At 30.8% G+C, this 24,998-nt stretch overlaps 1 protein-coding gene across 2 annotated transcripts in view; it reads left to right on the top strand.

The window, feature by feature from the left end:
* LOC134686865 (zinc finger C3H1 domain-containing protein-like) overlaps nucleotides 1–24,998 on the top strand; it is a 56,777-nt gene that overhangs the window by 26,571 nt on the left and 5,208 nt on the right. For both annotated transcript variants that reach the window (XR_010101679.1, XM_063546682.1), the window contains exons 22-29: nucleotides 201–386; nucleotides 9,772–9,936; nucleotides 10,317–10,486; nucleotides 13,780–13,900; nucleotides 17,497–17,574; nucleotides 19,487–19,587; nucleotides 21,972–22,082; nucleotides 24,238–24,342. Coding sequence is in view for 1 of the 2 variants with exons in the window: in XM_063546682.1 (XP_063402752.1) it covers nucleotides 201–386; nucleotides 9,772–9,936; nucleotides 10,317–10,486; nucleotides 13,780–13,900; nucleotides 17,497–17,574; nucleotides 19,487–19,587; nucleotides 21,972–22,082; nucleotides 24,238–24,342 (1,037 nt within the window). In the remaining variant the exon portion in view is untranslated. The remainder of the gene's footprint in view (nucleotides 1–200; nucleotides 387–9,771; nucleotides 9,937–10,316; nucleotides 10,487–13,779; nucleotides 13,901–17,496; nucleotides 17,575–19,486; nucleotides 19,588–21,971; nucleotides 22,083–24,237; nucleotides 24,343–24,998) is intronic.

The following is a 24,998-nucleotide window of genomic DNA, read 5'->3' as shown; positions in this document are numbered from 1 at the left end:
TGTCTGACATATATCTCGTGTATTTTATTGGATTGTTTGCCATCATGTGTTGTTAGTCATATTCAGCTGATTAATTAATTTTTATAGGAATTAAAAGATCATTGTTTTTAGTACCTTGTGACTGTTAGACAGAAAACTCTCAAATACTTATTACAATTTTTTGGCCTCCATGTGTAATTGACCATTTCTTGTTTTTGCAGTATATGAATGCTTCCAGTTCTATAGTGGATAAACAAACTATCTGTGATATGATATTGAGCTTCTTGCAATCCCAAGAGTCTCTACAACCAGAGGAGATGTCACATGACCTACTGGAAACCATCTTATATAAAACCTCATTACATGTTTGGTCAGGCAAATTGAAAACTGCTCATAAATTTCTCCAGGTAAGCATTAAATATTACTTATTGAATGTAGATTTTTGTGTCAGAAATACAAGGGAACTGTAATTAGTTGTGACTATAGTGATGATTACTATTCAAATTTAGCAGTTTTAAATTTGTCCAGGCATCTCCACAACCTGCTTAATGATGGCTCACCACGAAGATGCCTGTTTGTCAAAGAAATGCTTCAAGTATTTAAACTGAGTAAAATTTTAACAGGTTCTTCCACTAGATATCATTTGATTATTAGCTCACCTGGCCCGAAGGGCCAAGTGAGCTTTTCCCATCACTTTGCGTCCGTCGTCATTAACTTTTACAAAAATCTTCATCTCTGAAACTACTGGGTCAAATGAAACCAAACTTGGCCACAATCATCTTTGGGGTATCTAGTTTAAAAAATGTGTGGCCTGACCCCTAAACCAAACAAGATGGCCGCCATGGGTTGCTGCCCCTGAATTGGTAATTTTAGGGAAATTTTGCTGTTTTTGGTTATTATCTTGAATATTATAATAGATAGAGATAAATTGTAAACAGCAATAATGTTCAGCAAAGTAAGATTTACAAATAAGACTACGGGACCAAAATGGTCATTTGACCCCTTTAGAAGTTATTGCTCTTTAAAGTCAATTTTTAACCATTATTCGTAAATTTTATATATCCTTTACAAAAATCTTCTCCTTTGAAACTACTTGGCCAGATTAATCCAAACTTGGCCACAATCATCTTTGTGGTATCTAGTTTAAAAAATGTGTGGCGTGACCCGCCAAACCAACCAAGATGGCTGCCATGGTTAAAAATAGAACATAGGGGTAAAATGCAGTTTTTGGCTTATAACTCAAAAAACCAAAGCATTTAGAGCAAATCTGACATTGGTTAAAATTGTTCATCAGGTGAAGTTCTATGTGCCCTGAAATTTTCAGATGAATCAGAGAACCCGTTGTTGGGTTGCTGTCCCTGAATTGGTAATTTTAAGAAAATTTTGCTGTTTTTGGTTATTATCTTGAATATTATTATAGATAGAGTTAAACTGTAAACCGCCAAAATTTTCAGCAAAGTAAGATTTACAAATAAGTCAACATGAACAAAATGGTCAATTGACCCCCTAAGGAGTTATTGTCCTTTATAGTCAATTTTTAACAATTTTCATAAAATTTGTAAATTTTTACTACCGGTTACATTTTCCACAGAAACTACTGGGCCAGGTTCATTATAGATAGTGATAATTGTAAGCAGCAAGAATGTTCAGTAAAGTAAGATGTACAAACATATCACCATCATCAAAACACAATTTTGTCATGAATCCAGCTGCTTCCTTTGTTTAATATTCACATAGACCAAGGTGAGCGACGCAGGCTCTTTAGAGCCTCTAGTTAACAGTGTTATCTCCCTTGTTTAACAGGTTCTTCCACTAGATATCATTTGATTACTAACAGTGTTATCTCCCTTGTTTAACAGGTTCTTCCATTAGATATCATTTGATTATTAACAGTGTTATCTCCCTTATTTAACAGGTTCTTCCATTAGATATCATTTGATTATTAACAGTGTTATCTCCCTTGTTTTACAGGTTCTTCCATTAGATATCATTTGATTACTAACAGTGTTATCTCCCTTGTTTAACAGGTTCTTCCATTAGATATCATTTGATTATTAACAGTGTTATCTCCCTTGTTTAACAGGTTCTTCCACTAGATATCATTTGATTATTAACAGTGTTATCTCCCTTGTTTAACAGGTTCTTCCACTAGATATCATTTGATTATTAACAGTGTTATCTCCCTTATTTAACAGGTTCTTCCATTAGATATCATTTGATTATTAACAGTGTTATCTCCCTTGTTTAACAGGTTCTTCCACTAGATATCATTTGATTATTAACAGTGTTATCTCCCTTGTTTAACAGGTTCTTCCATTAGATATCATTTGATTATTAACAGTGTTATCTCCCTTGTTTAACAGGTTCTTCCACTAGATATCATTTGATTATTAACAGTGTTATCTCCCTTGTTTAACAGGTTCTTCCATTAGATATCATTTGATTATTAACAGTGTTATCTCCCTTGTTTAACAGGTTCTTCCACTAGATATCATTTGATTATTAACAGTGTTATCTCCCTTGTTTAACAGGTTCTTCCATTAAATATCATTTGATTATTAACAGTGTTATCTCCCTTGTTTAACAGGTTCTTCCACTAGATATCATTTGATTATTAACAGTGTTATCTCCCTTGTTTAACAGGTTCTTCCATTAGATATCATTTGATTATTAACAGTGTTATCTCCCTTGTTTAACAGGTTCTTCCATTAGATATCATTTGATTATTAACAGTGTTATCTCCCTTGTTTTACAGGTTCTTCCATTAGATATCATTTGATTATTAACAGTGTTATCTCCCTTGTTTTACAGGTTCTTCCATTAGATATCATTTGATTATTAACAGTGTTATCTCCCTTGTTTAACAGGTTCTTCCACTAGATATCATTTGATTATTAACAGTGCAAAAAATGTTTGTGTGTTCAGGATTTCTATGCATCATTGGAATTAGAAAATAGCACTTTAAAGTGTCATGTAGACTGTTGTGTAATCTATGTGTCTCATTCAAGTGCAACAGAAAATAACAGAAACATAATATTTGTACTGATTTGTTTCACTACTGTTAATTGATTTCTATTACAACGTCTTTTACTTAGAATACAGTCAAAATTAATATTCATATATCATTGAAAGAAGAAATTGCACTTAAAAGTGTCATGTAGAATATTACATAATCTATGTGTCTCATTCAAGTGCAACAGAAAATAACAGAAACATGATTTTAGTACTGATTTGTTACAGTACTGTTAATTGGTTTGTGTTACAGTTTTTTACTTCATAGAATATACATAATTAATATTCATTTATCATTGAAAGTAGAAATTGCACTTTAAAGTGTCATGTAGACTGTTATGTTATCTATGTGTCTCATTCAAGTGCAACAGAAAACAGTTGAAACATAACATGAGTATTGATTTGTTTCAGTACTTATATTTGTTTTCCCTTACATTTTTATGTAAACTTTTAGTTTTGATTCAAGGGTAGCAGTGATCTTATTTTTGTGAAAATATTTGACATCATTTGTCTTTCAGACATGGCATTTATGTGGGTCAAATGGAAAGAGTGTTGTTTATTGAAATGTAGAGCCTGAATAATATTGTTAATTTGTTTAGTATTAAGGTCATCTTTCTTTTAACACTTATTTTTCCTTGGAGCTTCTAGTTCAAATGATTTGATAACATTCAAGTCAACTTAATTTATAGAATGCATAAAGCAAGTTTGACATCTATAAAGAAGGAATGAATATTTCAGGTGGTCTTTTTTCTTTGATTTCAGCTAAGAGGATGCTAATATCAACATTGTTATGTAATGGTGCGTCATGATGTTAACTTTTAAAAAATAAGCCAAATTAGGGTTTTGATCAGGGATTGCAAGGTTCACTGTTTATTGATTTCTGTTACAACATCTTTTACTTAGAATACACAAAATTAAATTTGTTTATCATTGAAACTAGAAATTGCACTTTAAAGTGTCATGTAGAATATAATGTAATCTATTTGTCTCATTCAAGTGCAACGGAAAATAACAGAAACCTAATATTAGTACTGATTTGTTTAAGTACTGTTAATTGATTTCTGTTACAACGTCTTTAACTTAGAATACACAGAAATAATATTCATATATCATTGAAAGTAGAAATAGCGCTTCAAAGTGTCATGTAGAATGAAATGTCATCTAAGTGTCTCATTCAAGTGCAACAGAGAAAATAACAGAAACATAATATTAGTACTAATTTGTTTAAGTACTGTTAATTGGTTTCTGTTACAAAGTCTTTTACACTGAATTTATATTCATATGTCATTGAAAGTAGAAATAGCACTTAAAAGTGTCATGTAGAATATAATGTGATCTATGTGTCTCATTCAAGTGCAACAGAAAATAACACAAACCTAATATTAGTACTGATTTGTTACAGTACTGTTAATTGATTTCTGTAACACCATCTTATACTTAGAATACACAGAAATAATATTCAAATGATTGAAAATAGAAATAGCACTTTAAAGTGTCATGTAGAATATCATGTAATCTATGTGTCTCATCTAAGTGCAACAGAAAATAACAGAAACATATTATTAGTACTAATTTGTTTAAGTACTGTTAATTGGTTTCTGTTACAAAGTCTTTTACACTGAATTTATATTCAAATGATTAAAAATAGAAATAGCACTTAAAAGTGTCATGTAGAACATTATGTTATCTATGTGTCTCATTCAAGTGCAACAGAAAATAACAGAAACCTAATATTAGTACTGATTTGTTACAGTACTGTTAATTGGTTTCTGTTACAAAGTCTTTTACTTAGAATACACAGAAATAATTTTCATTTCTCATTGAAAGGAGGGGTTTAGGTGGCTGAGTGTCTAAGTAGGTTCTACTCTCAGGCCTAGCCAGTCAACACTGAGGCTGTGAGTTCAAACCCTATTCATGCTGGTGCACTCGACTCCAATCTTGATTGACTAGGATTGTCAGTTTTCTATAGAAGTTCATGGTTTTCTCCAGGCACTCCAGCTTCCTCCACCAATAAAAAGTGGCTGCCGTGAATTAACCTTAATATGGTGCTTAAAAGTGGTGTTAAAACACCAAAAATCAATCAATCAATCAATGAAAGTATTTCAGCACTTTAAAGTGGCATGTAGACAACTATGTAATCTATGTGTCTCATTCAAGTGCAACAGAAAATAACAGAAACATGACATGAGTACTGATTTGTTACAGTACTGTTAATTGATTTCTGTTACAAATGCATTTACTTATAATACACAGAAGTAATATTCAAATGATTAAAAATAGAAATTGCACTTTAAAGTGTCATGTAGGATATTATTTTATCTATGTGTCTCATTCAAGTGCAAGAGAAAATAATAGAAACTTTTTTTAGTACTGATTTTGTACTGTTAATTGATTTCTATAACAACATCTTCTACTTGGAATACATACAATTAATATATCATTGACAGTTGAAATTGCACTTTAAAGTGTCATGTAGACTGTTATTTTATCTATGTGTCTCATTCAAGTGCAACAGAAAATAACAGAAACATAATATTAGTACTGATTTGTTACAGTACTGTTAATTGATTTCTGTAACACCATCTTATACTTAGAATACACATTAACAATTTTCATATCTCATTGAAAGTAGGGGTCTAGATGGCAGAGTGTCTAAGTAGGTTCTACTCTCAGGCCTAGCCAGTCAACACTGAGGCTGTGAGTTCAAACCCTATTCATGCTGGTGCACCCGACTCCAATCTTAATTGACTAGGATAGTCAGTTTTCTATAGAAGTTCATGGTTTTCTCCAGGCACTCCAGCTTCCTCCACCAATAAAAACTGGCTGCCATGAATAAACCTTAATATGGTGCTAAAAAGTGGTGTCAAAACACCAAGAATCAATCAATCAATCATTAAAAATAGAAATAGCACTTTAAAGTGTCATGTAGAACATTATGTTATCTATGTGTCTCATTCAAGTGCAACAGAAAATAACAGAAACATAATATTAGTACTGATTTGTTACAGTACTGGTAATTGATTTCTGTTACAAATGCATTTACTTATAATACTCAGAAGTAATATTCAAATGATTAAAAATAAAAATAGCACTTCAAAGTGTCATGTAGAATATTATGTAATCTATATGTCTCATTCAAGTGCAACAGAAAATAACAGAAACATAATATTTGTACTGATTTGTTACAGTACTGTTAATTGATTTCTGTTACAACGCTTTTACTTAGAACACACAGAATTAATATTTAAGGAATGACTAGTATTTTTTCTGTCTATGAAAATGTGGTGCACATTGAATTATTTTAAAGCGTACACCACATTTTTTATGTTATTTTGAAAAGACAGTAAAATTTACAGTCATTTCTTATGATTTAATTCTAAATTTCATTTTAAACCAGAGTAAACCATGAAAAAACTTTGATGACGTCAGGGTCACATGACATCAGAAGACTTGTTACATGCAAAATTAGGTTATTCATATATATCATTGAAAGTAGAAATAGCACTTCAAAGTGTCATGTAGATTATTATGTCATCTATGTGTCTCATTCAAGTGCAACAGAAAATAACAGAAACCTAATATTAGTACTGATTTGTTACAGTACTGTTAATTGATTTCTATTACAACATCTTTTACTTAGAATACTGTGGATTCATTTATTTTCATGGATACCAATTTTCGTTGATATAGGAAAATTTACATGTTCATGGATATTTAATTTCAAGGGTTTTGCCCAAGCCTGCATACAAGCCTATAGAAAATTTGTTATTTTTTAAACATTTAATATTGTGGTATGCCTGTTTCCACGAAATCTATAAAAATTGGTATCACACCAAGAAATATAAATCCACACTATAAAGAATTTATATTCATTTATCAATGAAAGTAGAAATAGCACTTTAAAGTGTCATGTAGACTGTTACGTAATCTATGTGTCTCATTCAAGTGCAACAGAAAATAACAGCAACATATTATTGGTACTGATTTGTTCAAGTACTGTTTATTGATTTCTGTAACACCATCTTATACTTAGAATACACAGAAATGTTTTTCATATCTCATTGAAAGTAGGGGTCTAGGTGGCAGAGTGTCTTAGTAAGTTCTACTCTCAGCACTAGCCAGTCAACACTGAGGCTGTGAGTTCAAACCCCATTCGTGCTGTGCACTCGACTCCAATCTTAATTGACTAGGATAGTCAGTTTTCTATAGAAGTTCATGGTTTTCTCCAGGCACTCCAGCTTCCTCCACCAATAAAAAGTGGCTGCAGTGAATTAACCTTAATATGGTGCTAAAAAGTGGTGTTAAAACACCAAAAATCAATCAATCAATCAATGAAAGTATTTCAGCACTTTAAAGTGTCATGTAGAACATTATGTTATCTATGTGTCTCATTCAAGTGCAACAGTAAAATAACAGAATCATGACATGAGTACTGATTTGTTACAGTACTGTTAATTGATTTCTGTTACAAATGCATTTACTTATAATACACAGAAGTAATATTCAAATGATTAAAAATAGAAATTGCACTTTAAAGTGTCATGTAGGATATTATTTTATCTATGTGTCTCATTCAAGTGCAACAGAAAATAATAGAAACCTAATATTAGTACTGATTTGTTACAGTACTGTTAATTGATTTCTGTAACAACGCTTTTACTTAGAACACACAGAATTAATATTTAAGGAATGACTAGTATTTTTTCTGTCTATGAAGAAATAACATAAAAAATGTGGTGCACATGGAATTATTTTAAAGCGTACACCACATTTTTTATGTTATTTTCAAAAAGACACTAAAATTTACAGTCATTTCTTATGATTTAATTCTAAATTTCATTTTAAACCAGAGTAAACCATGAAAAAACTTTGATGACGTCAGGGTCACATGACATCAGAAGACTTGTTACATGCAAAATTAGGTTATTCATATATATCATTGAAAGTAGAAATAGCACTTCAAAGTGTCATGTAGATTATTATGTCATCTATGTGTCTCATTCAAGTGCAACAGAAAATAATAGAAACATATTATTGGTACTGATTTGTTACAGTACTGTTAATTGATTTCTATTACAACATCTTTTACTTAGAATACTGTGGATTCATTTATTTTCATGGATACCAATTTTCGTTGATATAGGAAAATTTACATGTTCATGGATATTTAATTTCAAGGGTTTTGTCCAAGCCTGCATGCCTATAGAAAATTTGTTATTTTTTAAACATTAAATATTGTGGTATGCCTGTTTCCACGAAATCTATAAAAATTGGTATCACACCAAGAAATATAAATCCACACTATAAAGAATTTATATTCATTTATCAATGAAAGTAGAAATAGCACTTTAAAGTGTCATGTAGACTGTTACGTAATCTATGTGTCTCATTCAAGTGCAACAGAAAATAACAGCAACATATTATTGGTACTGATTTGTTCAAGTACTGTTTATTGATTTCTGTAACACCATCTTATACTTAGAATACACAGAAATGGTTTTCATATCTCATTGAAAGTAGGGGTCTAGGTGGCAGAGTGTCTTAGTAAGTTCTACTCTCAGCACTAGCCAGTCAACACTGAGGCTGTGAGTTCAAACCCTATTTGTGCTGGTGCACTCAACTCCAATCTTGATTGACTAGGATTGTCAGTTTTCTATAGAAGTTCATGGTTTTCTCGAGGCACTCCAGCTTCCTCCACCAATAAAAAGTGGCTGCCATGAATAAACCTTAATATGGTGCTATAAAGTGGTGTCAAAACACCAAGAATCAATCAATCAATCATTAAAAATAGAAATAGCACTTTAAAGTGTCATGTAGAACATTATGTTATCTATGTGTCTCATTCAAGTGCAACAGAAAATAACAGCAACCTAATATTAGTACTGATTTGTTTTAGTACTGTTAATTGATTTCTGTTACAACATCTTTTACTTACAATACACAAAATTAAATTTGTTTATCATTGAAAGTAGAAATAGCACTTTAAAGTGTCATGTAGAATATTATGTTATCTATGTGTCTCATTCAAGTGCAACAGAAAATAACAGAAACATAATATTAGTACTTATTTGTTTCAGTACTGTTAATTGATTTGTGTTACAGTGTCTTTTACTTAGAATAAACAGAATTTATCTTCATATGTCATTGAAAGTAGAAATAGCGCTTTAAAGTGTCATGTAGACAACTTTGTAATCTATGTGTCTCATTCAAGTGCCACAGAAAATAACAGAAACATAATAGTAGTACTGATTTGTTAACAGTTCTGTTAATTGATTTCTGTTACAACTTCTACTGGATAATTTCATTAAAGAATAGATAAGGAATGAAATAAAAATGAAATAGCAATACATTCATGACATTGTATGGAAATTGTAATATGGTAGATCAAGTTATTGCCCTTTGGACACACATGTCTTTGTTTCCCTTTTAAAAACATTTTATTTGATGTCTTCAAGTGGATACAATATTGTTGAGGTTCTTATTTTCCTGAATATCTTGGGTAAAGTGAACTTCAAATTTCAGTGTTAAAAAAAATACAAATTATTTATGCAAATTGGGGAGACTAGAAATGAGTTTGTTAAAAAAAAATTGCATTGATTTTTTTAACCAGCTTCTATATTTTCAGTTTATATTTATGAATAATGAAATTGTGCTAACGCTAGTCTGCAACTCCTTCAGACAAAGTTGATGGTAGATTATTTTAGATGGTTTGTTTACTTGTGCCCATTTAATGATGAAGTATTCCAGACAAACATATTAATTATGGCTGCAATATTTCAGGGTAAACTGAGGAACACTAAAGAAAACATGTGGATCCATACCAACCTTCAGCCTGTTGATAAATGTGTCTTGTGGTTGTCATATATTAATCTTAAAGAATTCAAACAGCTACCTCCACAACTTTACAATCCACAGAAACAAATGGCAGGCAGAATTGTCAATAAGGTAATTAATATTTATGTGCTCCTTGGACTTAAAAAAATCTCTCAAATAATAAATTTTTCTGCACTTTATATCTTCATGCTTCAAGAAATTGATTTCATAACATTGTTTTATCATGACAAGGTACAGATCAAGTTAGAATTGTGTTCTGGTTTGGTGATTTTGTGCAGAGTTATTGGCCTCAGACTTAGAAACTTCAAATCAGAATAAAAGTTTTCCAATTTAAAAAGAAAAATCATCATGTTCCCATCATGCGAGGGCTGTATAGCCAGTCAAGGTCGTTAATAACCTCCATTTGTTCGTTCATCATGCTTAATGATATTGATTAGATAATTGATTATTGAATATGATTGATATTTTCTATAAATATTTGTTTTTTGCAGGACAAACTTATAATTCCTTGGAACAGTTTACCCCAGTTAGGTTCCAATGTTGATGTTCTGAAATCTCTTATGTTGAAAGCTGTGGAAGATTGCATGACTTCAGGGAAAACAGTTCTGTCTATAGAAATTCTCTACGTTAATATATTCAACCTACTACAGTCACAACAAAGGTTGGTTTTATTTTCATTTTGCCTGGGGGCAATGTTGGGGCATGGGGTGGGTGAGTGTGCTTTCATATGTTCTTAAATTGTTTATTATAATAAAAGTATCCAGGAATTCTAGTTCAGAAAATGCTGGTGACAGAAAAATTGCCAGCTACTTAATATTGTTGCCAGTTTTCAAAACCAAGATTATCTAATCTCATCCTAATTGAAAGGGCATTAGAGAGTAAATGTTTTAACCCTTTCACTGACAGCTGCCCTCATAGAAGCTTCTCTGTCACGATGGCTTCCCTGGCTACTGTGACATCTTCATATTGAATATCGATAAAAACTTGTCTGTAGTTAATTATGTCTCTATTTTATTCTGAGACACTCAAACCACAGTTTTGTTTAAGTTTAAAAAAAAAATTGTCTGAAAATATCAAATTTGCTATTTTTAACCGGATTTCCATAGGAAAAATAGGTTATTAATTTGATGATCTACGGCAGGCCTACAGGCCGGTGGCAGCCAAATGTTGTCCGTGCATTTACTCATGAAAATGTTAAAAAAATCCAGTTTACTGTCATTCTGACAGCTCTTGTTCGTTATTATAATAGATGAAATTACTAAAATTTAACTTTTTGACCCAAAATTTCCAAAATAATTGTGTAAGGGTAGTTCATGATCACATCAACTTAAATCTTTATCAACATAAACTGTGCATTCTTTTTTATTACAACATTAGTGCAAAAAATGTTGTAATAATCTTTTATTTTTGTCTATTGTTTTACCATCACAATAATAAATGCATGTAGTTACAACTGGCCTCACAGTGTTAAAAATTGTCACGGAAAAAAACCCAGTGAAAAATATGTTTGTCAAAAGTAATTAGCCTAGAGACTTTTCATAAATCATCAGAACTATTTAGGTGTGGCATTGAAACCATTATCGGCTTAAGCATGTAAAATATAAAAGTTATAGATATGTACTTAAATTACAGGTGAAGAGGACAAAAAAACAACCTGTTAAAATGCCATGCCTAAAATTACCTGTAATTTATTAATTACCTGTATTACCTCGAGAAACGGAAGATTAAATTGTATAAAAATTGCAAGGTCAATGTTTTGGCGGAAATATTATACTTGTACCACCATAAATCGGCTTTTAATTGGATTAAGGACATTAATTGTGGTTATGTATAACAAATGGAATGTATTGATATATTCTTTTTTTCTTGTACAAAAAATGCAGACAAATTTCTTGCAGCTATATAAATTTTTTTTCGCTTCAAAGTTATTGCTGGTATCCTGTGTTTATTAAACAGATTTGTTTAATTACTATATGCTTGTTTAAATCAGCAATTTTGAAAAGACAAAATTTATTTAAGGTCTTCCCTGCAGAAATTAAAATAATTTACACAAGTGTCAGACTGTGAAATATTTTAATAGGTGTATACTTTAGACAGTTTTATTACACTTAGTTAAATATCCATCATATGGAGTAATTGTTTTGTCTTGGCTGGTACTAATCTACATTGTTTCTCTGGGATCAAAAGAACAATTCATTAAAAAGTTAACAATTTTGTTTAGCTAATTGATTGCTTGTATAGTAGTGCTGTATTTTTCACCTTGTGACTTTTAGATTTTTAAAAGTATTTAATTTAAAAACCATAATCTTCATCTTTCGACCATAAATCTGTTTTCTAACATGTTTTGCTGTATTCTTGAGGAAAAATAAAAACCTTTGAGAGTTATCTTTCTTTGTATATATTTCACCATGAGATATTATATTTCTATAGTGAATCTAACCTTGTGACCCTGAGATAAACTACAAACCAGAGAAATTAGTTCTAGTCATACTTGATCCATAATTATTGTTAATTAAAGAGTAATTGGTCTAGCCTTTTAGATACTTTTTTTCAATATGATTATTGGTAACCAGTCACGATGGCAAATAAAGAAATATGAAGCTCGTAATTCATTCAAGATCGTTTACATATTTAAATGCACACCAATTTTAAACTTTAAAAATCTTTTGAGTGTTAAAATTGTTAATTTATGACCTGATTTTAAATCTGATTGTAGACAGACCTTGTGTATAATTGAAAAAAAGAATGAATTAGATTGTTGACCTTTTCCTGTTGGGTTGTCATGTTGCATAAAAATTACATAATTCTGTTTTATGATGAAAAAAGTTTAAGTTAATAATTGCGTGTCATGTATTGTTGTCAGTTTCGTGTGGTATAACATACATGTCAATGTAGTTCATGATACAAAGTTTTATAGCATGCGATAAAAATGTTGTTTTTCAGTTTTAATAGGACCACAGAAATTTAAAGCTGTTAAATTGTAGAGTAACATGTTATTTTACTTATGTGGAAAGAAACTTTGAAATATTTTTCAAATGTCTGAAGAAATTACAAATGTATGCCTAACCAAGATCTATATGAAGAAATTGCAAATGTTGTTTGTTTTTCAGTCACCAAAGTATCAAGTTACTATCAACCCAAATCATTTACATATAATTTCATTTTATCTGTTGTTGTTTTTTTTTGCCAAAAAAGATGAGAGCTAATTTCTCTTATTATATGGAAGGGAGGAAAGAATAGGAGATAGATTTGTGTAAAAAACAAATACTGATTCCATGTATTCCTAAATGAAATAAAAATAAAGAGATGTGAATGCCAATGAGAGAAATATCCCACAAAAAAAATGTTCAGAACATAATATTAAAATAAGAAATGTGGTATGATTGCCAATGCGACATCTGTCACATCTCTGCAGAAGAGTATAAATGACACAGAAATTAACAACTACAGGTTAGTCACCTGAGTTCAACTTGCAGACTTCAACAATGAGAAAAACCCTTAACACTGATCTAAACAGTTTTACTTGGAACGCATTTAATTTACTTTCGCTGATCAACATGTCTTAAAACAATAAAATGTTTTTTAAGACCATATAGTTTGCATACAGTATTCTATAATAAACTATGGTTTTTCTGTGAAAATACATGTCCAATCAAACTTGGTTCCTTATTTGTAATAGTTGGTAAATGATGCGATTATTTACATCTGATGCCAAAATTAGAGATCAGGATATGTTTTACTAGATTTAGAGGTTCTACCTCATTTATCCTCTCTTGCTCTACTTCATTGGAGAAAATGATAGAATTTCTCAATCTTAATGAAAGATAAACTCTCAATATAGGCTTATTTAACCATCATGTCCCAAAGAGTTTTTCATTTTTTGTTGAACCACAAAAATTTCATTTTAAACAGCGCTAACATCTTTTAACAGATTCACATTTTTGAATTTTACAGATATGAAGAAGCAGCATCTCTCTGTCGTAAACTTCTGATGATGGATCCAACAATGATAGATATTTGGTTGTGTGTGGCAGAGTTATATTCCACGTGTGGTGACCCTGTGGCCACTAGACAGGTCAGTAGGTCTATATATGTTAAGGGTTGTGTGTGGCAGAGTTATATTGTAGTGACCCTATGGCCACTAGACAGGTCAGTAGGTCTATATACGTTTAGGGTTGTGTGTGGCAGAGTTATATTCCACTTGTGGTGACCCTGTGGCCACTAGACAGGTCAGTAGGTCTATATATGTTTAGGGTTGTGTGTGGCAGAGCTATATTCCACTTGTGGTGACCCTGTGGCTACTAGACAGGTCAGTAGGTCTATATACGTTTAGGGTTGTGTGTGGCAGAGATATATTCAACTTGTGGTGACCCTGTGACCACTAGACAGGTCTGTAGGTCTATATATGTTTAGGGTTGTGTGTGGCAGAGCTATATTCCACTTGTGGTGACCCTGTGGCTACTAGACAGGTCAGTAGGTCTATATACGTTTAGGGTTGTGTGTGGCAGAGTTATATTCCACTTGTGGTGACCCTGTGGCCACTAGACAGGTCAGTAGGTCTATATATGTTAGGGTTGTGTGTGGCAGAGTTATATTCCACTTGTGGTGACCCTGTGGCCACTAGACAGGTTATTAGGTCTATTTATAGCATAGAATGATTGTGTTTATGATGATATTGTGGCACATTTAAAAGGGTCAAACACTCAAGGTCTTGCATTAAAAGTTAGAGCTGTTCTTAGCATGACAGTTTTTGATACATTGAGCAAAATTATTTTCGTCTTTGCCCTCGTAAAGCTCCGTTTAAGCCAATAAATATATAGGTTTTCAGGAAGCTTGCATATCACAGTTAAAGAATACCAATTCTGACTGAATTTGATACCTGATATATACTACAATACAATAAAAGATCGGTAGACAAAATAAGCCGTCCCCATTTTGTACAATACATGTGATGCGAACATGTGACCTTTTTGGTTCAGAAAATGTTATTTGGAAGGAAAGTCTTTCTAAGGTTTTTTAAAGGTGAGTCCACTGGGACTCATCATTTTCTGCCAAAGCCCATGATGAGTCCAGCAATGAGAAATGCAATTTTATTAATATATGTTTTAATTTCATTCCCAGTGAAAAATAGAGAAAGAAAATTACAAAAAATTAGATTATTTTTTAACTTTTGTTATAAAATGATGATATATGTGCTCAGTTGAAACAACAGTTTACAATTTTCATGCATCTTGGGGACTCACCAGTTTTGAAAATGATGAGTCCAGACTGATTTTGATGAGTCTGGGACTCATGGACTCTTTTTAGTGAGAACACTGATAATCCATGTTAAATATGTCAGAATTAAAAATTACAACCAAATATAGACCAATTTCGAGTTCTTTTCTATGATTTTGTTACACAAATTGACATCATTAAACAATACACTCTTACTATGAACTAAAAACCAAAGTATGTCATGTATGTGAGTCTGTGACATCGCAAATGTACGGGAAAATTCACCAATGTAAATTTTTTTAAGGGTATAACAAGTTTAGAAATATCTGGCAAGTTTGACTAAATAAACATTTTGGGACACTGTCTGAAATTGACTTTGGTTCATTTTTGGAATAATAAAGAAAAATAGGAATAAAAGTTATAATTCAGAATGCTTTGAAAAATCATTGGGTTCGTAAAGAGCAGGGCATGTGCTTTTTCGGGACGTTGGGATCAGGTGTTTTTAAGCTTGGGATTTCTGGATTGATCCTTTCGGGATCCGGGAATTCTTTTTTCGAATTTCGGGATGTCAGGATTTAAATTTCTTTAAATTCAGGACCTTGGGATTTCATATTTTTAAGCGCGGGATTTTTGGAGAGGACCCCTCCAACCCCATTCCCCTACCCTTAAAGACACAATGGAAAGAAGTGAAACCATGTAAGTTGGAAAAAGGATTGATTTTGGCTGTATATTTAATTTTGATTTTTTAATTACATACAGATAGATTATCATAGTGCATTATAATAGTACATGAACTACATTTGTATAATATATTTAAAAAAGGTAAATTTATATAAAATTTGCATCATACTATAATTGCAATCATTTAACAATATAATGTATTGAAAACCATGTTGTCACAAAATTTAAATGTTTACAATAACAAGAGTTGAGAAAAAGTATTATCATTGCTATTAAAATGTAACCGTAATGTTATTATGATTTTTTTATGGCTGTTATAGGACACTATTTAAAAAAATAAAAAGGGCTTGTTCACCTTTTAGGTTAAAGTATTGTAAAATTTGAAAGTTTCAACATTTAACTACTGAGGTTAACCAGTTATATTTTTATTGAGAATTTGTTAAAAAAAAATATAAAATAAAAAAGTAACTGAAGATGAATTTTTATGAGAAAGTCGTTAAGTCTCCATTAAAAACATTCCATAAGGTTATTTTTCATTGTGAAAAAAAAGAAAGAAAAATGAAACTGTGATTGTTATTTCTTTTGAAGTGTTGTAACAAGAAATAAATTCTCATATTTTCATGATAGATGTTTACCATTTGAAAAAGCAAATCATCTGAGAAATTTCACGGGTAAAAAAATTATTTGATGTCGTTCTTGAGAAAAAAGAGAGTGTTCAAAAAGTCATAAACCTTTGACCTTTAATTATGACATAAATTTTCAGTGTGCCTTTAGACATTCTCTCTATTGAGATGTTTCATAACCAAGATACAACTCCTGATGAGTAATTACGCTGTTTGAACTTTGTTTGTAGTTTAACTCCTACATGTAAATGTACCTGCAGGTTACCACAAAATATGGGTGATCATAAAATGTGTGTGCAGTCCCTTCCTTGCATAGTATGCTGAGGCTTAAAGTGCAAGTCTGTCAAGATTTAATTAGTTGTTAGAACATTTGAAAAATAACTGCAGATTTATAGTGAATTTAGACATATAGTATAGTGTAAAACAAATTTCACCAATTTTTTATGCCCTATTTATGGGCATTATGTTTTCTGGTCTGTGTGTCTGTTTGCTCGTTCGTCCGTTCATCCTTCCGTCAGTCCGTCCGTCTGTCCCGCTTCAGGTTAAAGTTTTTGGTCAAGGTAGTTTTTGATGAAGTTAAAGTCCAATCAACTTGAAACTTAGTAAACATGTTCCCTATGATATGATCTTTCTAATTTTAATGCCAAATTAGAGATTTTACCCTATTTTAACGGTCCACTGAACACAGAAAATGATAGTGCGGATGGGGCATCTGTGTACTTAATGGAACACATTCTTGTTATTGATTTATTTTTAGTTATGTGCTGAAACAGATTTGTGTTATCTGAAAGTAGCAGATTTTTTTGTGCATTTGCTTTCAAATGAAAGGGTTGTGAATTGTTGGAAGTACTAGTACTGTACTACCCAGATCAAGTTTGAATTTTGTTAGCTTCACTTTTACTATTCTAGAGTTATTCCCCTTTACAAATGGAAAAATTGCTGAACTTTGTTTCATTTCTCTAACTTAGTTCTTGAGTTATGTCCCTTTATAACATTATTTGCAAACAGGGACATAATCTTTGTCCCATGGACATGCCCCCATTTATTTACTCCGTATTCATGTACATTGTGTACTACCTGAGTGCTTATGAAGTTTTATGTGCAAGTTTGATTGTTTTTAGTGATTGGAAAGCCTATTATGTTCTTTCAGGTTTTTGCCGATGCCTTGGCAGCTAATAGATTCAGTGCTCAACTCAGTTATTATGCAGCAAGTTATGAAATTCAACAGGTGGGTGTCCGTATAATTATGATATCTTAAATAATCATTTTTGTAAAAGAAGGTGAATTTTAAATTGTACAAAATTGACGGTCGACATATTTCTGATGGGTGTTCCATGTTTTAGTATTCTTCATAAAAACCTTTTATTCTGTTTAAAATAAATACATTACTAGTTATTCGAAATAATGTAAATTTATAATGATGATGCAGTAGAAATGTAAACAGAAATTATGCATGTTTTGCTGTTTTTGCATGTATATTTTATGTTAATGGACATTAAAGGTGCAAATGATGGTTTTTATGAATCTTTTAGTTAATAAAGATGCATAATTTAAGATGGATTGTATTACTCAGTCACACCAAGCGTTTTAATGAGGTTGTCGTTGACAAATTAAAATTATTTCAAGATTGTTCAGCCTGTTTTATTGTTGTATTATTTTCAAATTTCATGCTTTTAATATGAAAAGTGAAATTTATTAGACTTTAGTTGTTGCAGTTTCTCCTAAATTATCATTTATTAGATGTTTAAAAATCTTTTATGTTTGAATTGTTTAAAATCATTCTCAAATAGGAAGAGTAAAATTTATTGTTTGAGAAATAAAACCATCATTGTAAGTAAAGCACTGTCAAATTATTCATGGTGTTAACATTTTTGAAAGGAAAATACTGAAATTTTTGTTAAAAGTATGTCCCTCTTATGTTTGGTTGATAAAGGGGAAGTAATCATTAAAATAGAGAATGGAAATAGGGAATGTGTCAAAGAGACATAAAGCAAACAATAATTGTATGCTTTAGACATACCTTACTCAAATCCTAATATCATCTGCATACACTTGTTATGAAATTAATGCAATTTGTTTAAAAAGGTAGTATATGTATAACATTTTGTTCCCTTAATTTTAATACAAGTATATTCATACAAGAATCCAGAATTTTTTTTACTGTCAATAATTGTAATTTTTTTGCTTTGAAAACCATCATGATAACCTGTCTTTTTTTATTTATATTATTTTTTAGCTCACCTGGCCCGCAGTGCCAAGTGAGCTTTTCTCATCACTTGGCGTCCGGCGTCGTCCGGCGTCCGTCATCCGGCGTTTACAAAAATCTTCTCCTCTGAAACTGCTGAGCCAATTTCAACCAAACTTGGCCATAATCATTATTAGGGTATCTTGTTTAAAAATTGTGTCCGGTGACCCGCCCAACCTTCTAAGATGGCCACCATGGCTAAAAATAGAACATAGGGGTAAAATGCAGTTTTTGGCTTATAACTCAAAAACTAAGCATTTAGAGCAAATCTGACACGGTGTTAAATTGTTCATCAGGTCAAGATCTATCTGCCCTGAAATTTTCAGATGAATTAGACAATCCATTGTTGGGTTGCTGCCCCTGAATTGGTAATTTTAAGGAAATTTTGCTGTTTTGGGTTATTATCTTAAATATTATTATAGATAGATAATGTACAGCAATTTAAGACTCAAAAATAAGTCAAAATGACCAAAATGGTCAATTGACCCCCTAAGAAGTTATTGTCCTTTATAATCCATTTTTAACAATTTTCATAAAATTTGTAAATTTTTACTTACAATTTCCACTGAAACTACACGGACAAGTTCATTATAGATAGAGATAATTGTAAGCAGCAAGAATGTTCAGTAAAGGAAGATGTACAAACACATCACAATCACCTAAACACATTTTTGTCATGAACTGTCTGCTTCCTTTGTTTAATTCACATATACCAAGGTGAGCGACACAGGCTCTTTAGAGCCTCTAGTTATTTTTTATGCAATTTTTCAAAAAACTTCTTTTGAGAAAAATGATTTTTGATTTTTGATTTTATCAGCTTATCAACATCCTTTGTGTATTTTGTCAATAATAAGATAATATTTGCTTCATTGTAATGATATACTTTTCTCCACAGGGTGATATGGACAAAGCATTAGAAGCATTGGAGATGGGTGCCATCAATTACTTTGATGTAGATATTAAAGATAAGAGATCTGACCCCAACCTGTTGTATTGGTAAGTTCTGTTGCCTGTAGGATACAAGTTTTTTGTAGGCTCCCTCCTCTTATTTTTGGAAAATGTAAAATGCAGTCACATACTTTCACAAGCAAGCAATGTTTAACCTTATGCCTGTCCCATGCCAGAATAATGTTATATTCAGTAGTGTTATGGGCATGTACATACAATCTAATAGATTTTTGTAAGAATCCAGAGGAAAATAAATAAATAGTTGAATGCTGAGACTACAAGTAACATAAAAACATTCATTTTAGTTTGTTTTCAAACAGAAATTCAGTTATTATTTAGGGTTGAGGCAGGGCAGCAGGTCTAGTTGTTTCTGTTCCATAACTTATGAACCATTCAACTACTATTTATAAATTTTATTATTTTGCTTCTGATGGCAAATTGGATATTGATGATTTTCACTTTTGCTGTTCAGGAGTTATGGTCTTTGATTGATAAAAAATGACATTTAACATTGTTTCTTTGCAATTACTGAATTACTTTTCAACCAATACATTTCAATAATGCATGCTTTGTTACTGATGATCAAATGGAATTATAAAATTTAGTATTGACAATTTTTATTGCTGTTGTTAAAGAGTTATGGTCCTTGATTGCGATAAAATGAAAGTCAAGCAATAAGTTGAAAATTGGTCCTCCAAAATTTTTTCTGATTTTGATATGTTGCTCATTATCACAAAATTGAGGTCAAATTCAACATTGACAATTTTCCCTTTTGCTGTTTAAGAGTTATGATCCTTCATTGTTTTAACAATGACATTAACAATGATACAACACATAATCTACATTCATTATAAATTGGATGTGAACTGAGCATTTTGTAAAATTAAATTCTGTGATTCAGACTTCTTGGAGCCTCTTGTTATTTAAATAATTCTTCTTTTCCCCATCATTTAACATTACAGCATTTTTAAAATTATTTAACAGTTTACCTGTGTCCTTCAAAATTAATTAAAAGGATTTAACAATATTATAAATATTTTATTATCAAATAATGCTATTGATATAAACATTAAATTTATCAGATATTAATTATACTATTTACTAAATCAGAGTTATGGGAGCTAGGTTTAATGCATTTTGTCAGCCAAGCGTGAATGAGAGTTTATGATGAAATATTTTAATCACGTAATTGGTGTAATTATCAGTCATATATTATAAATTTTAGAATACTGTATCAAAGTAAACAAATAAATTATAATTTGTGACATCGTTTGTACTTAAGAATTTAAGTGTAAACTCTCTTTTTCTGCTCAATCATTGAATAGCCTTCTTTTAAAAGACAAGATATTTTTATGCTTGAAATTTGTTCAATTTTCAATTTTGGATAATTATAAAGAGATAAAAGTTGAATTGATTTGGTCATAAATTTCTGTTAAATCATTTGAAAATAACAAATATGTGATAATTGGAACTTAATAACCTGATTTCTTAAATATCATTTAAATTTCTCTTTTATTTTCGTACCTATTCATTTTAACGTGAAGCTGTTCCATAGCAGTGACTAAAAAGTAGTTTATAAGTATCCTGTTGACTTTTTTAATTACAATTTATAATGATTATGAAGTAAATAAAATGACCTATAACCCTTACCCTGTTATGTAATTAAAGTTTTGAAAAGAAATATTTTCTTAATATGAAGGATTTTCAAGTCACTTTGCAGTTTGCTAATTTTATCATAATTTTCAATTAATGTGAATTCCTTATCAATCCAGGTGGTCTTTCAGAAAAACAAATAAAAATTTATTGAACTCATAAATAACCTTCAGAAAAGAGAGTTTGTGTAATCTTTAATTATGAGAAGGTATAAATTTTCCCAGACAGTTTGTTATAAAAATGATTCTAAAAATATTTTTAAAAGTCATAAATCGAGTTATGCTGAAGACATAAATTATTTATTCTTATTGTACTATATATTGCACATAAATTAAGACAGGAACTGTAAAAATGTTATCTGTTATGAAAATGTCAGTAAAACCGAAAAAACCCAGAAAAAAGTTAAAATGTCATAATTTTATTATATGTCTTCATCATGTGAACCCCATGTTACAAACTTGTATATGTTGTCATAACAAACCTTACTGAACTGAGAATAAATTTACATGAAGATACAAGTACATGTATGTTTTTAGTAATATGTTATGTAAGAAATGCATTCTCATTGCCCTGATTTTTTTTTCATCACTATATTTGGAATATAGAAACATGAACTATTTTATTTTAAATTCAAGTTGACCGACAAGTCGACATAATCACTCTATTCCCTTGACCAACTCTTTCCTTTCAAAAACTGTGTGAAAAGTACATTTGTTAGTTTCATTTCTGAAGATGACCAGACATAAATGCCATAAAAAAATACTGTATTGGTTTTTCAGTACTTTACTAGATGAAGCTGTGCCCCTACAATATAAACCTCCTGACTTCAAGGAAGGTATCATGCCTGAGTCTATAGAGGAAGAGATTGTATATGTATGGATGAATTACAGGTAAATCTAAATAGTCAATTAATTCTCTACAATATAAACCTCCTGACTTCAAGGAAGGTATCATGCTCGAGTCTGTAGAGGAAGAAATAGTCTTATGTATGGATGAATTACAAGAAAATCTAAAAATATTCAATAAGCTCTCTTTTAAGCAGTTTATTTAAAAATCCTATGAATACCCCCTTTATGAGGGGAGGGGTTAACATGGAAGTTTTTTTTCTCTCACTCTAAGTACTGTAAATTCAGAAATTATTGCATGCTTTTATTATTGCGATTTTGTTATTTTAGACTCAAATGCAATTTTCATTTTTGCGATATTAAGATAAATCTTGTTTAAGGTTTATGTAGCCATTTTTGTACAAATTTTTCAAACCTCAATTGCATCAAAACTACAGATAAAATGAATAATAAAGATAGGCCATTTAGTACATATTCCAAGGGGAAACTTGATACAACTCATTATTTTTTTACTGTTTCATTGCATTTGATAGAAAAAGAGGACTTTGTGGCAAATAAATCAAGATTTTTATAGAAAATCTACAGAGATTTTTGTTATAAAATTTGAAACATAAGTTACTCACTTGATTTTCTATGATGTGCTAGTGTTTATTTTTAACAAAAAGTTCTATGCAACCTGTAAATTCCAAAACATCTCGTGTTGAGTCACTAAAGTTGAGCGCACCCTAAAAGGTGTACTTGATTTTGGCCATATTTATATTTGTTTTAAGCAATAAGTACATTTATGAAGTTGTTTTAAGGAAATCAATGCTAGCACTGCATGCAATAATCCTATATCTACTAGTCATCAAATTACCAAATATGACAGTACAAGGATAAAGGTTGTGGATTTTCTATAAAAATCTTGATTTATTTGCCACAGTCCTCTTTTTCTATTAAATGCAATGGAACAGTAAAAAATAATGCTCTGCAACAGATTTCCCCTTGTAATATGTACAAAATGGCCTATCTCTTTTATTCATTATATCTGTAGTTTTATTACAATTGAAGTTTGAAAAGTTCGTACAAAAATGGCTACAGAAGGGTACATAAACCTTAATTTATATATAAACAAATTTGAAAAAGCCAGTAAATTATTGTGATTATAACCCTGTCACCTTTTTCCCAATACTAAAAACATCGCAATAATTTCTGAATTTACTGTACATGGTAAAACAGTAAAGAGTTATGTAGGATGACATGTATGTATTTTAGAAATAAAGAAGGATGATTTAACAATGGAAAGTGTGTATTATTTTGATAGGTTCAAATGAAACACAGATTAGATTTGTTTATAGTAACATTCTGAACTCAGTTTGTAGAAAAACATACAAAACATATAAATGCATTTATAAACTTGTTACAAGGAATGTATTTACACTAGTTCTTGTGTTCCACCTGTGTAATGTATTGTTACCTCAGGTAATTTGGCAGGTATCTGCACATTCTTGTTATGACTTTGCCTAGAGTCAGTTATCAAAATACCGCAATTATTTTGCAAATTACAATCAACGAAAATTAAGATTTGAAGATTTTTTATTTGAAGATTTAGCCAAAATTGTTGTAACAATTAATTCCTGTCCTCTTTACCTCTGCAATTTAAAAATTTGATAATCAATAGTGCATGCCAACTTTAGTTGACTGCATATAAAATAAGTAATACTATTTTACCAGTAGTTATATGCTGTGAAAGCATTAGGTTGGTAGGGTACCAGATTTCATGAATTGTGTGATTACGCAATCTCTGTCCTGGGAGAAGTTTGTTTTTTTACTCCGCAAAATGCATCATTTCTTTTTCGCAAATATAAACACTTTAAAACCAAAAACCCAACAACCCTTAATTAGTTCATTGATCTTAAAAAATTAAAATAACAAACTTGACTTTTTGCATGATTTAATAGAAATTTGGAAAAAATCTTTTGTTAATAAATCAGAATTTTAATAAGAGTATTTAAGATGCAAATTATTTTTTTAAAGGAGACAGATAGTTAAAATTTCAGTACCTGTTAGTAGATATGGCCCCTATATCATTTAATTTTAACTTTGATTGGATAGCACATTAATTATTCAAATATTTAATAAATGCAAGCATTATAGTAGAATATGGATATCAAAGTTCAAATGTCTATCATACTGGCCATTCTTTGTGATTATTTTACAGTTTGTTATTGGAACTACAAGGAGACAGTACTCAAGCTGTAGAGATGTATGAAACTGCTCTCAGTAAATTAGAAAATGTTACAGATATTACCAAGATTTGGACTAGGTAATGTAAAATATCTTCCTTGGGCCTGATTGGGGGGTGGGTGTCTGAACCTGGATCCCGCTAATTGTTTAGTGAGAATACCATATTCTGCATCTCGTTTCCATAATAGTGCATGTAATTTGCAGTGTCCCTCCGAACTTCGTTTCCAGTTTGAATTATTCTACTTTTATGTGTCACGCTTAAAAAAATCAGCCAATTCCATGTCACCCTTAGATCACAATGAGACCCACTCTTCATGTTATTCTTGTGTAAGAGTTACCTCCTTTCAAAAGTATGAAAACAAATTTATACTGCATTATAATGTTACAGCAAAAAATGGGTGGTCAAAATATAAAAAAAAACAGCAATGAAGAAAGAGAGAAAAAAAAAATGAAAAAGAAAAATGATAGTAACACGTTTACTGATGTTATATCTTTTTTTTGTTGGTGTGTTTTGATCAAAGGTAATTACTTATGTCAGGAAATTTGACCATTTATATCTTCCTCCTAGGTTTATAAGTGATGACTATAGTTATGACTTATTTGTCATAGTGTCTAGAGGTAAAATATTTGGATGATAGGATTGAAAGGTGATGGCTATTATCACTATGTGTAACCTTTTATGTCCTTGGGTTAATAATATATGATGATGTTGAGGCTTGGCCTGGTGTGAACTAT

Source organism: Mytilus trossulus, chromosome 10 (genome assembly GCF_036588685.1).
Source record: "Mytilus trossulus isolate FHL-02 chromosome 10, PNRI_Mtr1.1.1.hap1, whole genome shotgun sequence".
NCBI classification, from domain to species: domain Eukaryota; kingdom Metazoa; phylum Mollusca; class Bivalvia; order Mytilida; family Mytilidae; genus Mytilus; species Mytilus trossulus.
This window is presented reverse-complemented; position numbering and strand designations above follow the sequence as displayed.